Genomic DNA, 14,929 nt, shown 5'->3' with positions numbered 1-14,929 from the left:
TCCATGTTGTATAATTTTTTTTGTTTATTCACTGACACTGACAGGCACATAAGCTGTTTCCATACCTTAGCTATCATAAATAGTGCCATCAGTATTACTTTTGTACACAGCTTTAATTCCTTTGGAATATGAATATATATATATATATATATATATATATATATATATATATAATCATATAGCAGTTCTAGTTTTAGTTTTTTGAAGAATTTCCATACTGTTTTCTATACTGATTATACTGATACATTGCAAATGGGTCACTTATAACTTATGTATAATACCAATAAAGAATTGCTTCATTTAAGTATATGCTAACCCACATTGAAACAGAGGAAGAAACTCATTGTTCACAGTCCTTAAGAGCTCAAATTTAAGTTTAGCTCATTGGTGACAAATGCTCAAAAACAAATCTTTGTGAATATGTGTGGCCTTATTAAATACTTACATAGTGTTAACATATTCTTGAGCAATATGTCTATTTATGAGTATATATATATTCTTCCTCTATGATATATATATATATATTGAACATTCTCTGATGGAAAAAATCAATTGCATACTTATCGAAGCTTTTTAATCTTTAATAGAAAATAATTTTTCTTAGATGAGCACACATGTGTGCACACACATACAGTGCTCTCTTAGTTGCATGGTCATTTGGGGATAATACTCTCTTAATCCCAAGATTTACATTAAAAATCACAAATTGTACTTATTTCTTTTTCTCATTTACAACTGAGATTTTATTGGCTGAGAACAGAGTACAAACATTTTGCTTGTTAACTCTGAAGAATCACACATTGTATTTGTGTACACAATTGAAGAGCCATGTGTTGTCTCTCTTTGTATTCCAGGAATGCTCCAGCCTCAAACTTGAGAAGTTTCTCTTAACTTCTCACATAGCAGTCAAACACTTATCTGTGGGGAAAAGGCTGCTGGGGAACCCAGGGTTCCTCCCGCCAGGCTGTGGGTATTTGGCTGGGAACTCTCTGGGTTCTTCCAGCTGGAAGTTGGGCCCGGCGGCTGCTCATTAACTAAAAGCCTCTCCACGGTTCCTCACGGCATGGCACCAACACACGAGGAAGTCCTTGGGTTTCCAAAACCAGTTTATTGACATGGCAGATGCTGGATGGATCTGGATGCACACCCCAAAAAACCCAGGAAGGACCTGAGTTAAATAGGGAGGGGAAGAGAGGGGAGGGGCTGGGGAGGAATGTTTAATCAGCTCCACCCTCTGGCCTTCAGGTATATTATTAGTATGTAAATCTCTCTAGGACCTGCATCACGCCCTCCACCTGTGTACCTGACTGAAGGGTGAAGGTGGAATGGAGATTAGACTCTCTTGACAGAAGCCTGGGTTCTGGGGGGTATGGCCGAACCCACAACCCAAGAACCAGGATACCCCTCCATGGCCCAACAATAATCCTCAATTTTAGTGAATCACAATTTTGTGCCACAAATTTTCTATGTTTTACAACACATTGTTAGGAAAATGGAAAATGGACTGCCATGACCAAAGACATTACAGTTCTGACAAAGCAAGGACAACAAAGTGTGAGTTTTTTAGGAAGAAGTTCTACTAGAAACATGAAACCAGATATAACTGAAAATATTCCAAACACAAATTCATAAAGACTCCAAATCGCCATTTAGTATGCTCTGTATTGTAGTATTGTAGGATAAAAAACTAACTCTCTGTGGAATATTACAGTGACCCTCCCCCTCTCAAGCCAGTTACAGCCTCTCCTGATTCAGTATCCTGGTATTTTCTGGTTGTACAAAAAAAAAAAAACAAAAAGCAAATGTTTCAACTCTTCAAAAAACATTTACGTTTTAAGAAATAGACGATGTAGAATTTCAGAATTTCCTCCCACTCCACTCCCACATTTAGAAAATAGTTGATAAAAAATATTCCTCTGGGATGTACAGAAGGAAGGCAGAGACCACAGACAAACATGATGAATGACTAGTCAGCCATGACTTTTTTCTCTTCTCTTTCAGAAGATGGCCTCTGGTTTTCTGTCCTCCATTCTCTGAAGGCAGATCTGTAGTTTACTGGTCAGCCACTTCAACCTGTTTGCCAGTCGGTCCCCTTTCCTTTTGTTTGTACTTTCTTATCTGATGATTTATTTAGTCTTTCCTGAGACCTGTGTTGGCATCACATCCACTTTGGCAGGGGATGGCTTGGATGACAGCCTCAGAGAGCAGTGCTTAGGTTCCACCTTCTTCCCCTGAATCTGAGCTGACCTTCCTTTTGGATATTGGGGTGGTGCTGAATTGGAGATACATGTGATGTCAAACCTGTCATGGAGTTTAACTGCTTAGCCACCACTGCCACAAATTGTACTTCTCATCCACCGTATTTAGCCTTGTCTTTCTGGGTGAGGGCCAGTTAGTAGCTCAGTGAGTAAAGGCACCTGCTGGTAAGCCTGACATCCTGAATTTTATCCCTAGAACCCACAAAATAGGAGAGAACCAACTCCCACAAATGTCACCTGACTTCCACATACCCAAGACAGCACACACTCACATGTACAGACAAACACAGATAGAAAGATAGATGATAAATAGATAGATGAGAGACAGATAGATGATAGATAGATAGATAGATAGATAGATAGATAGATAAAATAAATAAGTACATAAGTAAATGTAACCCAAAAAATTAAACAAGCTTATTTTAAAAGAAAAATGGTAATAGTCTACATCTATGACAAAGTGATGTTTACATAGTGAGAATGAAGACTACACTTTCCTGTATGTATGGACAGATATTAAGAATGCCTTTAGCTATTATACTGGTTTAAGAAAGTCATAGTTTCAGGTTCTTCTCTGAGACATATGACTTCACTAGCACTGGGTCGTTGGTTATGTTTCACATACAAGGTATGACTTCCATCTTGTTGAGCAGGTCTCAAGTCAAATTAGAGTAGAATTAGTTACCAACAAGGTGTATGTGCCTTAGATTATTTTGCCACATTGATGGATGTTGGGATTTATAGTAAGCAGGCCTGTGTAGGACTGCTGTTTGTTGCTTCCTTAGGAAATTTTTATGATACTTTCTGATAGCATAAAAGTGCAAGCAACTAAGGGATAATAAGAGTGGGAGAAACAGTCTTTCCTGAGAAGAGTACACCAATGAGTTATCCAAAACCAAATGGTTGGGATGTGAATGTAAGTGCTTAGAAATGTGTGTGCATGTATGTAACAACAATTGATGAAAAATGAAGCCACAAATTTGAAAAAGAGCAAGAAAGTTTATATGGAAAGGTTTGAATACAGGATAGGGAAGGGAAAGATGATATTATATAACCTTAAAAACTAATTATAATTATATATATATAGTTATATATATATATAATTTTTAAAATAAAATATAATAAAGAAATGTTTAAAAGAAATGTAATTTAATTGAACATTCTATGTATCTCATGACAAAAATTACATACCTTGTTAGAGCTACACAAACTTAAGGAGGCCATGGGAATGTGCACATTATCTTTAATAATCCCTGCAGAGCAATTTATCAATATCATTAGTGAAACTCCATGACAAGAAGCAAACAGGTCCTCCAGGAAAACATGGAAAATAATAGGTTCAACTGTACAGAGAGCTGAGAAATCTAAAAAAGGGGCAATATAGGACATTAATAGGGACCAAGACACAATCTTTACACAGTGAGAAACAGAACACTACAATCTTGTATTGCAAAAGAAGCAGAATTAGTAATGTATGAAATGTTTATGAACAGCCTCCATGTTTGATCCAGGAAAGGAGAGAATCTTTGTGACCTTGTCCTGACTCCAGGATGACTTAGTATGTGGCAGGCACTACTATTGTGCATAACAGGTGGGCCTACATAGTAAGGAAACTATACCTTCAATAGGCTGTCAACAAATGTCAGTTTGTCTTTCTGCTCAAAACTAGAAGAAAAAGAAAATTTTCCAGAATGTTTAAGTTATCATGAAATTTGACCACTCCAAAGCCAACGAGCTAAAGGATATCAAAGTCAGTCACAGGTCAATGTGGATAGGGCATCAGGGAAGATAAGCCTTTTATAATATGTGTGCAGAATAGCAGGGAATAGCTCTTTCCACTGAAATGGAAACCAATAGAAATCAGTACTGGGTGTTACTGTTTTCTTTCTCAGTTCTCTCTTCATCCATTGCACGGCTCATTAAGAAAGGATCTGGGAATGGGGTGCATGCTTGTAACCATAGCCCTGGGAGGGGAACCAAGGGTTCTTGAGTTTGAGGACAGCATGAGCTATAGAGAGGGCTTAGAGATAGAAACCTTCTCTTTGAGAGGCGAAGCAAAGAGGAAGAAAACGGGGATGAGGAGAAGGAAGAGAAGGTGGTTGTGTGGCAAGATGAAATCAGTGTTGATGAGATTAAAAATTCATGTAGAACTTAATGGTAGCCATGTAAGGAAGACCCTTTTGCGTTAATATTGGCAGTTATCTGTGAAGTTTCATCTGCCATCCTCTCCTGTGACTAACATTTTATCTGCACATGTTGCTCTGTTGTCTTTAATGTCAACAAATGTAATCTATAGCTGATATGCATGTGGCTCAGACTTTCATATTTTGATTTGGCATCAAAATCTGTGACCTGGGTCCAGAGTCATTGCTGCTGCTGCTGCTGCTGCTGCTGCTGCTGCTGCTGCTGCTGCTGCTGCTGCTGCTGCTTCGTTCCAGGTGAAAGGACTGCTCAGCACTCTATTGAAGAGAGGTTTCTTATGTGGAGAAGTATAGAATGTATAGTGTTACTATAGAAAAAATGTATAATGTTCTTTCTCATCAAAAGTTTTTATTCAGCAAGGCATAGTTCTCATGACAAAACACTAAGACAGAAGTTCAAAGGTTCAAAATGTAGCCTAAGAGGCTACACAGCAAGTTTCAGGCCAGCCAGTACTAAACATAATAAAACAGCATCTTTACAAAGTAATTTTAGCTGGGCAGTGGTGGTGCACGCCTTTAATTTAATACCAGGACTTGGGAGGCAGAGGCAGGAGGATTTCTGAGTTCAAGGCCAGCCTGGTCTACAGAGTGAGTTCTAGAACAGCCAAGGCTATACAGGGAAACCCTGTCTTGAAAAACCAAAAAAAAAAAAAAAAAAAAAAAAGTAATTTTAAAGGGTTTTGTTTATACATTGAAGCCGTCACTGTGTTCTTTCTCTGTGCTTTGATGGTTTTTCTCTTTTTTTTTTTTTAGGTTTTTTTGTTGTACATTTTTTTTATAGTACAGGTTAATGAAATCCACAACGTCATATGTGCTAGGTAAATCCTACCTACATACCAGCTTGATTTTTAAAATTATTCTTTCTTGGAAACTATGTCAAAAAAGGAAAAAAAAAACAAGAGGATTCAGAGGAAAGATGATTGAGAAGGAGGAGGAAGATAGAAGTGTATCATCTTCACAAGACAGAGTCATAGTAAAACATCACTGTGAACAATTAACATGTTCTTATAAAGCAGACAGACATATCTGTGATTACTATGTTCTTCAAAAAGGGAGGGAGGGGCAAATTTTGGAATGTGAGTAAATTATATTTAGAAACAACTATTTTTATTTTTGTGCCCTGTGTTTTGAATATTCGACATAATTTAAATAAATGAAAATAGGCTGTGAATAATGAACTTTCAGAAAAATTCTGGAACTGATAAAAGTGCTTTATGAGGGAAAATCTCATAAATATTCCAAACATTATGTCTATTTTAAATACAACAATATTAAATGAATAAAAAACATGAAAAAAATTATCATGTGAAATTAAACTACATAAATATCATAATACAATGTCTTAAAATAGGAACAAGCAAACAGCATAAATTATTTATTATTATTAATTTTTTCTTCTGTCATTGTTTAATGTAATCAAAAATAAAGTCTCTTAAAAACAGATCTAAAAACAATCTAAATTAATGTCAAATTAAAAACCATTAAAATTTGTAGAAAGTCTATTGAACATAATGGCACAAATGTCCTCAGATTTGGAAGTAATGGCACTTTGGTTGTGTCTAAACAACTTTCACTGAAAACCAACTAAGAAAAATTTTTAAAATTTTGCCTTTATTTCAATATTTTTATTTTGATTTTTTTGTACCTGTTTCACTTGGGCAGAGACCAAACCCTGGGCCTTATGCTGAGATAGTGGTATATCATTAAAATAACAAAAATTAAATTTTACTTGATGTTTCTCTACTGCCACAGAGCACTCATAAAACTTAGTACTCACGTTTTAGAAACAGACTTTGGCGCCAAAAGGACATACTCAGAAATAGGATACGGTTTACTCAAGGCTTGATTTAAAATATTCAGTGCATTTGCCTGTGGGTCAATCTCTTGGTCCAAAGAAAAGCTTCAAGATATTTCACAACAAAGTGCATCATTATTATCCATCTTCTCCCCACAGCCTGGTGATCATGAATACATCAGAGGGATCCAGAGTGACATATTTTGTCTTACTGGGCTTCCCTGGTCCCTGGAAGATTCAAATCACACTTTTCTCACTGATTCTGCTGGTCTACATGATAACTTTGACTGGGAATATGGCCATCATTTGTGCAGTGAGGTGGAACCAACAACTCCAAACACCTATGTATATGTTCCTAGCCAACTTCTCCTTCCTAGAAATCTGGTATGTCACCTGCACAGTTCCCAACATGCTGGTTCACTTTCTTTCTGAAACTAAGACGATGTCCTTCTCTGGATGCTTTACTCAGTTCTACTTCTTCTTCTCCCTGGGCACAACTGAATGTTTCTTTCTCTGTGCCATGGCTTATGATCGATACCTAGCCATCTGCCACCCTCTGCACTATCCTTCTATCATGACTAGGCAATTCTGCAGTATTCTGGTGTCCCTCTGTTGGATCATTGGTTTCTCTGGATATTTGATTATCATTTTCTTCATTTCTCAATTGTCTTTTTGTGGTCCCAATATCATTGATCATTTTCTCTGTGATGTGGACCCACTAATGGCACTGTCCTGTACCCCTACGCACATCATAAGGCATGTATTCTATTCTATAAGTACTCTTATCATTATTCTCACTGCTTTGTACATCCTTGGATCCTATACCCTGGTGCTCAGAGCTGTCCTTCAGGTTCCTTCTTCAGATGGACGACAAAAGGCCTTCTCAACCTGTGGATCCCACCTGCTGGTTGTGTCTCTGTTCTATGGAACAATAATGGTGATGTATGTGAGTCCCACATCTGGCAACTCAGCTGACATGCATAAAATTATCACACTGATCTACTCTGTGGTGACACCAGCTTTAAATCCTTTCATCTATAGCCTGCGTAACAAGGATATGAAATATGCTCTCCATCATGTCTTCTCTGGGAAGAGGATTACACAAAACTAATAAACAGAGTTTTTATACACAGTGATGGGACACTCAGTACTTCCAAGGGTGCCTTTGCAGATGTGATATATATTCACACAGATGAACACAATACATAAATAAAAACTAATCTTGGGGGTTTTTTTTGTTTGTTTGTTTTGATCTAGGCAGGGCATAGTGGTGTGTGCCTTTAATCTCAGTTGTTGAGAGCAGGGAATAAAAGTCTGTTAAGTTGTGTGTCAGACAGGAATACATAGTAAAACCCTGTCTCAAAAGGCTGAAAAAATATGCCAAGGATGGAAAGATAATTGAGCAGGTTTAAAATGAAGCCATCTGAGTCTTAAAGTTAATCTATATATGCTAGAAAGTGTAGAATCAGAGCAGTGACTCAAACATTTTAGGAAAGTTCAGAAGACTGTGAGTGAATCCCAGTTTTAGATATTGAGTTATTTATACTTTCAGAGTTTGCTTTTGCTTTGTTTATATTGTGACTGTGCCAGGGTTCTTCCTTCTTGAAGGAAAAAAGTATTAACTTTTGTTTGTTTGTTTTTCAGAAGCCCAGAGTTGAGAAACTAATTTTGAAAAAGAATTTAGGTTTTAAATGAGAATTCAGATTTTGAAAGAGACTGAATTTTAAAGTATTTCAATTTGTAAAGACTGTGGAACATGAAAAGTTTGTAAAGTGTTTTATATTGTAATGTTCGTGGTAATTGGGATCTTGGGGATAAATAAGAAAGAAGAGGTTATGACTTAACAGTGATATGTTTGTGTGTCAAGTTGACAAGTGGGTAATTGAACTAGCTAGTTTTGTGTCAACTTGACACAAGCTAGAATTACCTGAAAGGAGGGAGGGAAACTCAATTAGAAATTATGTCTATAAGATCCAGCTGTAGGACATTTTCATAATTAGTGGTTGATAGGAGTAGCACAGCCCACTATGGGTGGTGTCATCCCTCGACTGGTGACCCTGGGTTCTATAAAAAAGGAAGCTAAGCAAGCTATGATGAGCAAGCGCTCCTCCATAGCCTCCACATCAGCTCCTGCCTCCGGGTTCCTAGCCTGTTCCTGCCTTGACTTCCTTCAGTGATAGACTATAATATAGAAGTGTATGCCAAATAAATGCTTTCTTCTCCAAATTGCTCAGAAACAACAGTAACCTTAACTAACAAATATTATTTTAGACTCATTATTAAAAGACTGTGAATATAATTTCACATGTATTAGTTCATCATCTAACCAACAGTAGGTATGAAGTCAGAATTAGACTGAAATCATAAATAAGAATACCTTTAGTGACTGATTTTATGTGTATGATTTCCCTAATGAAAGAAGAGTGCATCCAAAGAACCACTGTGGTGATTTGAATGAGACTACTCCCTAGGCTCAGATGTTTGAACAACCACTCATGATTCAACATTGTTCTCCATAGTTTGAGGAATGGCTGAATGGTCTATGGTTTATATACTGGGAATAGATGAGCTGGCTTTAAGAGTTTTCTCAAGAAACAATCAGCCACATTTCCACAACATGTAAAGCACCCATATTTACACTCTGTGAAAAGCAACCCATTTGACCATCTTGTAAGGGATTCTATCCAGAAATATTACTTGTAGAAGTAAGGCAATTCCAACAGAGTCTCTATGCAGAGTAGGTCACCAGAGAACAATGAAATAAGCAAGGAGTAGCCAACCAGGAAAGCCCTGCTCCTATCTGAAAAACATGCCTAAAGTGTGTTGGAGGGGTTATTATGAGTGTGTGAGTATATATGAATGTGTATGAGAGTGTGTGTGCATGTGTATAAGTGTGCATGTGAGAGAGAGTGTGTGTGTGTGTGTGACTATGCATGTGAGAGAGAGAGAGAGAGTGTGTGTGTGTGTGTGTGTGTGTATGACTGTGCATGTGAGAGAGTGTTGTTTGTTGGTGTGTGTTTGTGTGTTCATGTGGGGTGCATTGTGTGGTGTCTATGTGTGTATGTGTGTGTGTGTGCCTATATGTATGCATATTTTCAAGTGTTCAACTCATTCAGTGTTAAGAAATAAATTCAACATGGAGACATTATTAAACTTACAAGGCAACAGCACCTGATTGTATCACTATTCCAGTCTAGCAAACATCTTTCTGCCTTTTTTCCCCACATCGGGTAACCAGGGGCAACATAATAAAGAAGGGAGAGAGGAGTACAAGTCAGACAGAATGTAGGTCTTAAACCAGAGTCAGTCATCAGGACAAGTTATAATTTGGATCTAAAAATGAAAATTTTGGCTCTTGGCTGTACTGAACTTTCTAATTTCTAGATAAGGAAATTTTGTGTTAATGATAAATAAAGTGATTTTTAAAAAGCATTCATAGTGTCCAATAGATCAACCATGGGTAGTATAGTATTCAAAGGATTTTTAACCAATTTGTTCAGGAAAGAATATTGGTTCTTTATGTACTTCCATGTACAGATTATCAAACCAAATAGTTATAGTTATAGTAATTTTTATTCCACTGAGTCAGTGAGGTGGGGGCTAACTTGAAAGACCATGGGGCAGCTCTAGAAAACATCTTTGGGAAATTAAGAACTCTAAGATTCAGAATGTAAAGAATGATAAAAAAAAATAACAGAGAAAAAGTCAAAGCACCTGACAGGATGGTACTAAAGGCAAACTTGAATACCTATCAGTTTTGCCTTACTAAGCCCTCACTTTTAAGGGACTTAACTAGACTAGTTAGCTGAAAGAAACACAGGAAATATTTTGTATGAAACCATAATTTAAAAACTATCCTGTTGCTGCACCTGAGGAAATATTCAGTGCATAACTTTACCTGTCAAAGAAGAAGAACTTATTCTGTTGTTAGTATCCAACTCAGGTATCACTTCTAGGAAAAAATATTTTGTCAGTCTGATATACCCTGCTCCATGATGCACCATGGTGCATTAAGGCTACACATATTTCTGTCATAATGGTTTGTTTGAGGTAAGGCTTTTTCTGTATGTGTGTTCTACAGTGAAAACCCTTTGTCAACAAGAACAGTATCTGTACTGTTTTAAATGAAAGACTCCCACAACTTGGGGCATTTAAACACCAAGAGGACATTGGTGGTGCAGTGGAGTAGGTTCAGGAGGAGGTGTGGCCTTGCTAAACATATATCAGTATAGGCAGTCTATGAGAGCTGAAGCCTTAAATTCCTCTGTTTTGTGCTTTTGACCCAAGGTGTAAGCCCTCAGCTTCCTGACACACTGCCATGCCTACTACTTGCTGCCACACTTCCCAGAATTGACAGCCTCTTCTTCCTCTGGAACCATAGACTCAAATAAACATTTTATTCTGTGAGTTTCCTCCATTATGGTGGGGTGATGGTTCTCTTCTCCCCACTCCAACTTATTCAAAATAAAATTTTTTCATAAAATATATTCTAATTACATTTTCCTCTCCCTGTATCCCTCCCATATCCTCCCCACCTCCACTACCTCTGGATCTGCAAAGCCTCTCTGTGTCTTATTGGAAAAGAACATGCTTCTACAAGATAACAACAAAGCAAAGCAAAATAAAATATAATAATATGAAATAAAAACCAACACATCAATGTTGGACAAAATAAGCCAACAGAAGGAAAAGAATGCCAAGAGAAGACACAAATAATGAGTTTTCTTTTTTTTCTTTGTTTCTTTTTTCTTTTCTTTTTTTGTATAGAATAGAGTTTATTCAGGGCATGGGGAGGGGAGTTGAGAGGGTAGTAGAGACAGAGACAGAGAGAGAGAGAGAGAGGAAAAGAAGGAAGAAGAGGAGGAGAAGAGAGGAGGAAAAGGAGGAGAGGAAGAGGAGGAAGAGGAGGAGTAAGAGGAGGAAGAGGAGGAAGAGGAGGAGAGGAGAAAAAGGAGGAGGAGAGGAGGAAGAGGAGGAGGAGAGGAGGAAAAGGAGGAGAAGGAGGAGGAGAGGAGGAAGAGGAGGAGAAGAGAAGGAGAGGAGGAAGAGGAGGAGGAGAGGAAGAGGAGGAAGAGGAGGAGGAGAGAAGGAGAGGAGGAAGAGGAGGAGGAGAGGAAGAGGAGGAAGAGGAGGAGGAGAGGAAGAGGAGGAAGAGGAGGAGGAGGAAGAGGAAGAGGAGGAGAGGCCAGCCATGGGCATGAGGAGAAAGAGGGGGAAGGGAAGGGAGGATAGAGCAGGAGCAAGAAGGCAAGAAAGCAAGAGGATGACTTTTCTTTCATCATTTAAGGGTTTTTACATTGTCTAACCTTAATCACTTGCACTACTTAATCTCAAATATTTTCCTAAGCCCATAAACAAGTTTTACATCCTCAGACATTAAATAAATTTTAAATTTTGTATTTTTATCCAATTATTAAATACATAAAATTAATAACACATCCAGTTAGTTATTGAAAGCAATCATTTAATATGAAGCCTGTGAGCAAAGCAAATTTGTGTTTTCTTTTAATAAGAGACCTTCATTAACTGAAGTTAATGAATTAAATTAATTAACTGAATAATGAATCAACTAACAAACTAACACAGTGGTGAATTACCTTGAGATAAGAATCTAGTTGCCTGTGGTTTTCTAGCTGTCAAGCTATAATTAGCATGGCTGTCAATTGATCAGGGACATGAAGAAGGATAAATTGCAATCTAAATGGCCTATGTATCAATTAAAATGACAGAGAATTGTCTGTATTTTATTAGCTAGACCATTAACCCAGGCTCCTGTGTCTCTATGGCATCGAGGGCAGAGGCGCTCTTTGGCCATCAGGCCCAGAAGGTGAAAAGGCTTTTTCTGTGTACAAGGAACATGGGAGAGACTGGTCTCACATTGTCTCAAGCAACGTGTGGCAAACAATTCTCCAGTTCTCTGTTTGTTCACAAGTTTAAGCTAAGACCTGGCAACAGTCAAGACATTGTGGCAGTTATTTTCAGTGGTGATCATATCATAATACCAGTGGTGTCCTTAGTCATTGTGCCCATATCTTTTGGACATCTTGGAGTGGGTTAATGTTAGGATTTGGGAGTCTCTGTCCTTCATGTCAAGTTTAAACATATTAAATGCCATGTTCAGCAGATCTCTAACTGGTTTGAGGGCTAGTACATATGTAGCATATCTTAGTTAGTTATCTTTGTTTGGTTCTAATTTTTTTGCTCCAAACTGTACCTTACAAACATAAAACAACAGACTAAATAAAACTTAATCTTATAATTAATTGCATGAGTACTTAGCATGCTTTAAATATATTTCTGAGCACATTAAAAACTTTGATCACCTTCAAAGTTATTGACTATCAATCCCAGTTATACTTAGGCCTTAAAAATTATAGTTTTGAATTGAAGTTCTTCTAGTACCAAAATAAAACTGTTTAACGCATAAACATATTCCATAAAGAGACTATGACTTTTTTTACCTAGGCTGAGGGAGGTCTTATCTGTTCAGATTCCTGGTATCATTAGCATAATTTACAGAGCAATATATCTGGCAAAATGAAAAGAGAAAGACATTGCCGGTTGTGGTGGCACACGCTGGTAGGATTTGCTGAAGGAGACAGAGACAAAAGGAGTTCAAAAAAGAGACAAACCTACAACAGATAAAAAAAAAAAATCAGGAATGTAAATCTAATAGATACCATATTGCACCAATCAATACCTATATATATATATATATATTAATGAAAACCTCCAGTTATTGAATTTATTATCTCCAACATCAGATTCATAGCTATCATAACAAGAATTGCTTGAGCTTTTTTAAAATTGTCTCCCCTTCATGGGTCCATAATTTGATTACTGTTCTCCATTATAATCTCCAAAGTCATTATAGTTTCCATCATCATTTATTAAAATTTTCTCTTTCAGAGATCCTTGGTCCCATGAAGGCTGAACACCGAGTGGGGTAAAATTCGAGAGTGGGGAGTTGGGAGTGGGGGAGTAGGTGGGGGCACATCCTCATAGAAGCAGGAGGAGGGGGGATGGGATAGGGGGTTTCTGGGTGGTGGGGGAATGGGGTAAGGGGCTAAAATCTGAAATGTAAATATAATATCCAAAAAATTTCTCTTTCATTGTAACCATCATGTATTAATAAAGACATTGTTGTTAGCATTTTGTCTAAGCTCCACCCCACAGTTACCTAGCAACAGCCAGGTATCCTCCACCCCACAGTTACCTGGCAACAGCCAGGTATCCTCCACTCCACAGTTACCTGGCAACAGCCAGATAAACCTAACTCACTGTAAAAGGGGCTGCTTGACACCTCCTCTCTTGCTTTTACTCTTGCTCTTGCCTTCCTGCTTCCTCTCTATCCTCCTGCCCCTTCCCACAAATGCCCCATCTTTTCCCATTCCCTTCCCCCCCCATGTGCTCATGGCTAGCCTCTACTCCACTTATCTATCTATCTATCTATCTATCTATCTATCTATCTATCTATCTCTGTATGCCTTTCTCTGCCTCTACTACACTATCAACTCCCCTCTGCATGCCCTGAATAAACTCTATACTATACAATCCTATAGCTGGTCCCTCAAGGAAAAGGGATGCCTCAGCATAGCCTTGCCAAGGCACCCCTTTCCCCACACCTCACCACACATCCACCAAAACATATTGCTCCTCTTTATCTTTTTACAAACACATCAATGATAATAAAATATTAAATAAAATTTTTAAATGTCCCATAGCTTTACATATTTAAATAATTTCATGAAACTTGTTTTTACTTCTGGTCTCCATGTGCACCCCAGAGCTCAGGCTGTGACATGGCTCTCCATACCTAAATCCCACCTAGAGAGAGCTGGACTCTCAGGAGAGCTGTCACTCCTAAGTTCATAGGTGAGACCACCACTTTTGCTGCAATAACTGGCCAAAGAGGGACCCACAAGAAGACCAGCGGGCACAAGAACCACAGAGCAAACAGGGAAAGGATTCTTCCAGTTTCCAATAGAACCCTGGAAAACATTGACACAACAGTCAAAGAAAATACAAAATGCAGAAAGCTCATAACCCAAAACATCCAGGAAATCCAGAACACAATAAGAAGACAAACCTAAGAATAATACGAATAGAAGAGAGTGAAGATTCCAAACTTAAAGGGCCAGTAATATCTTCAACAAAATCATATAAGAAAACTCCCTAACCTAAAGAAAGAGATGCCCATGAACATACAGGAAGCCTACAGAACTCCAAAAAAATTGGACCAGAAAAAAAATTCCTCCCATCACATAGTAATAAAACACCAAATGCACAAAACAAAAAAAGAATATTAAAGCAATAGAAGAAAAAGGGCAAGTAACATAAAAAGGCAGACCTATCATAATCACACCAGACTTTTCAACAGAGACTATGAAAGCCAGATCATCCTGGGCAGATGTCATATAGACCATAAGAGAACATAAATGCCAGCCCAGGATACTATACCCAGCAAAACTCTCAATTACTGTAGACGGAGAAACCAAGATATTCCATAAAAAAAAAAAATTTAAACAATATGTTTCCACAAATCCAGCTGAACAAGGGATAATAGATGGAAAACTCCAATACAAAAAGTTTTCCAAACTACGCCCTAGAAAAAAAGCAAGAAAGTAATCTTCTTTCAACTAACCCAAAAGAAGATAGCTACACAAACATAATTC

At 37.8% G+C, this 14,929-nt stretch overlaps 1 protein-coding gene across 1 annotated transcript; it reads left to right on the top strand.

Moving 5' to 3' along the window:
* Positions 1 to 3,638: 3,638 nt before the first annotated feature.
* On the top strand, positions 3,639 to 9,637 carry LOC117705930 (olfactory receptor 11H7-like). Its single transcript, XM_076930497.1, has 2 exons — positions 3,639 to 3,849; positions 6,414 to 9,637. Exon 2 carries the CDS (start codon positions 6,424 to 6,426, stop codon positions 7,363 to 7,365), a length of 942 nt encoding a protein of 313 aa, XP_076786612.1. The 5' UTR covers positions 3,639 to 3,849; positions 6,414 to 6,423; the 3' UTR covers positions 7,366 to 9,637.
* Positions 9,638 to 14,929: the final 5,292 nt, after the last annotated feature.

Source organism: Arvicanthis niloticus, chromosome 3, assembly GCF_011762505.2.
Source record: "Arvicanthis niloticus isolate mArvNil1 chromosome 3, mArvNil1.pat.X, whole genome shotgun sequence".
Taxonomy (NCBI): Eukaryota; Metazoa; Chordata; class Mammalia; order Rodentia; family Muridae; genus Arvicanthis; species Arvicanthis niloticus.
This window is presented reverse-complemented; position numbering and strand designations above follow the sequence as displayed.

Excerpts from the sequence above, each read along its gene's own strand:
- LOC117705930 (XM_076930497.1), top strand. The coding sequence starts at position 6,424 with ATGAATACATCAGAGGGATCCAGAGTGACATATTTTGTCTTACTGGGC.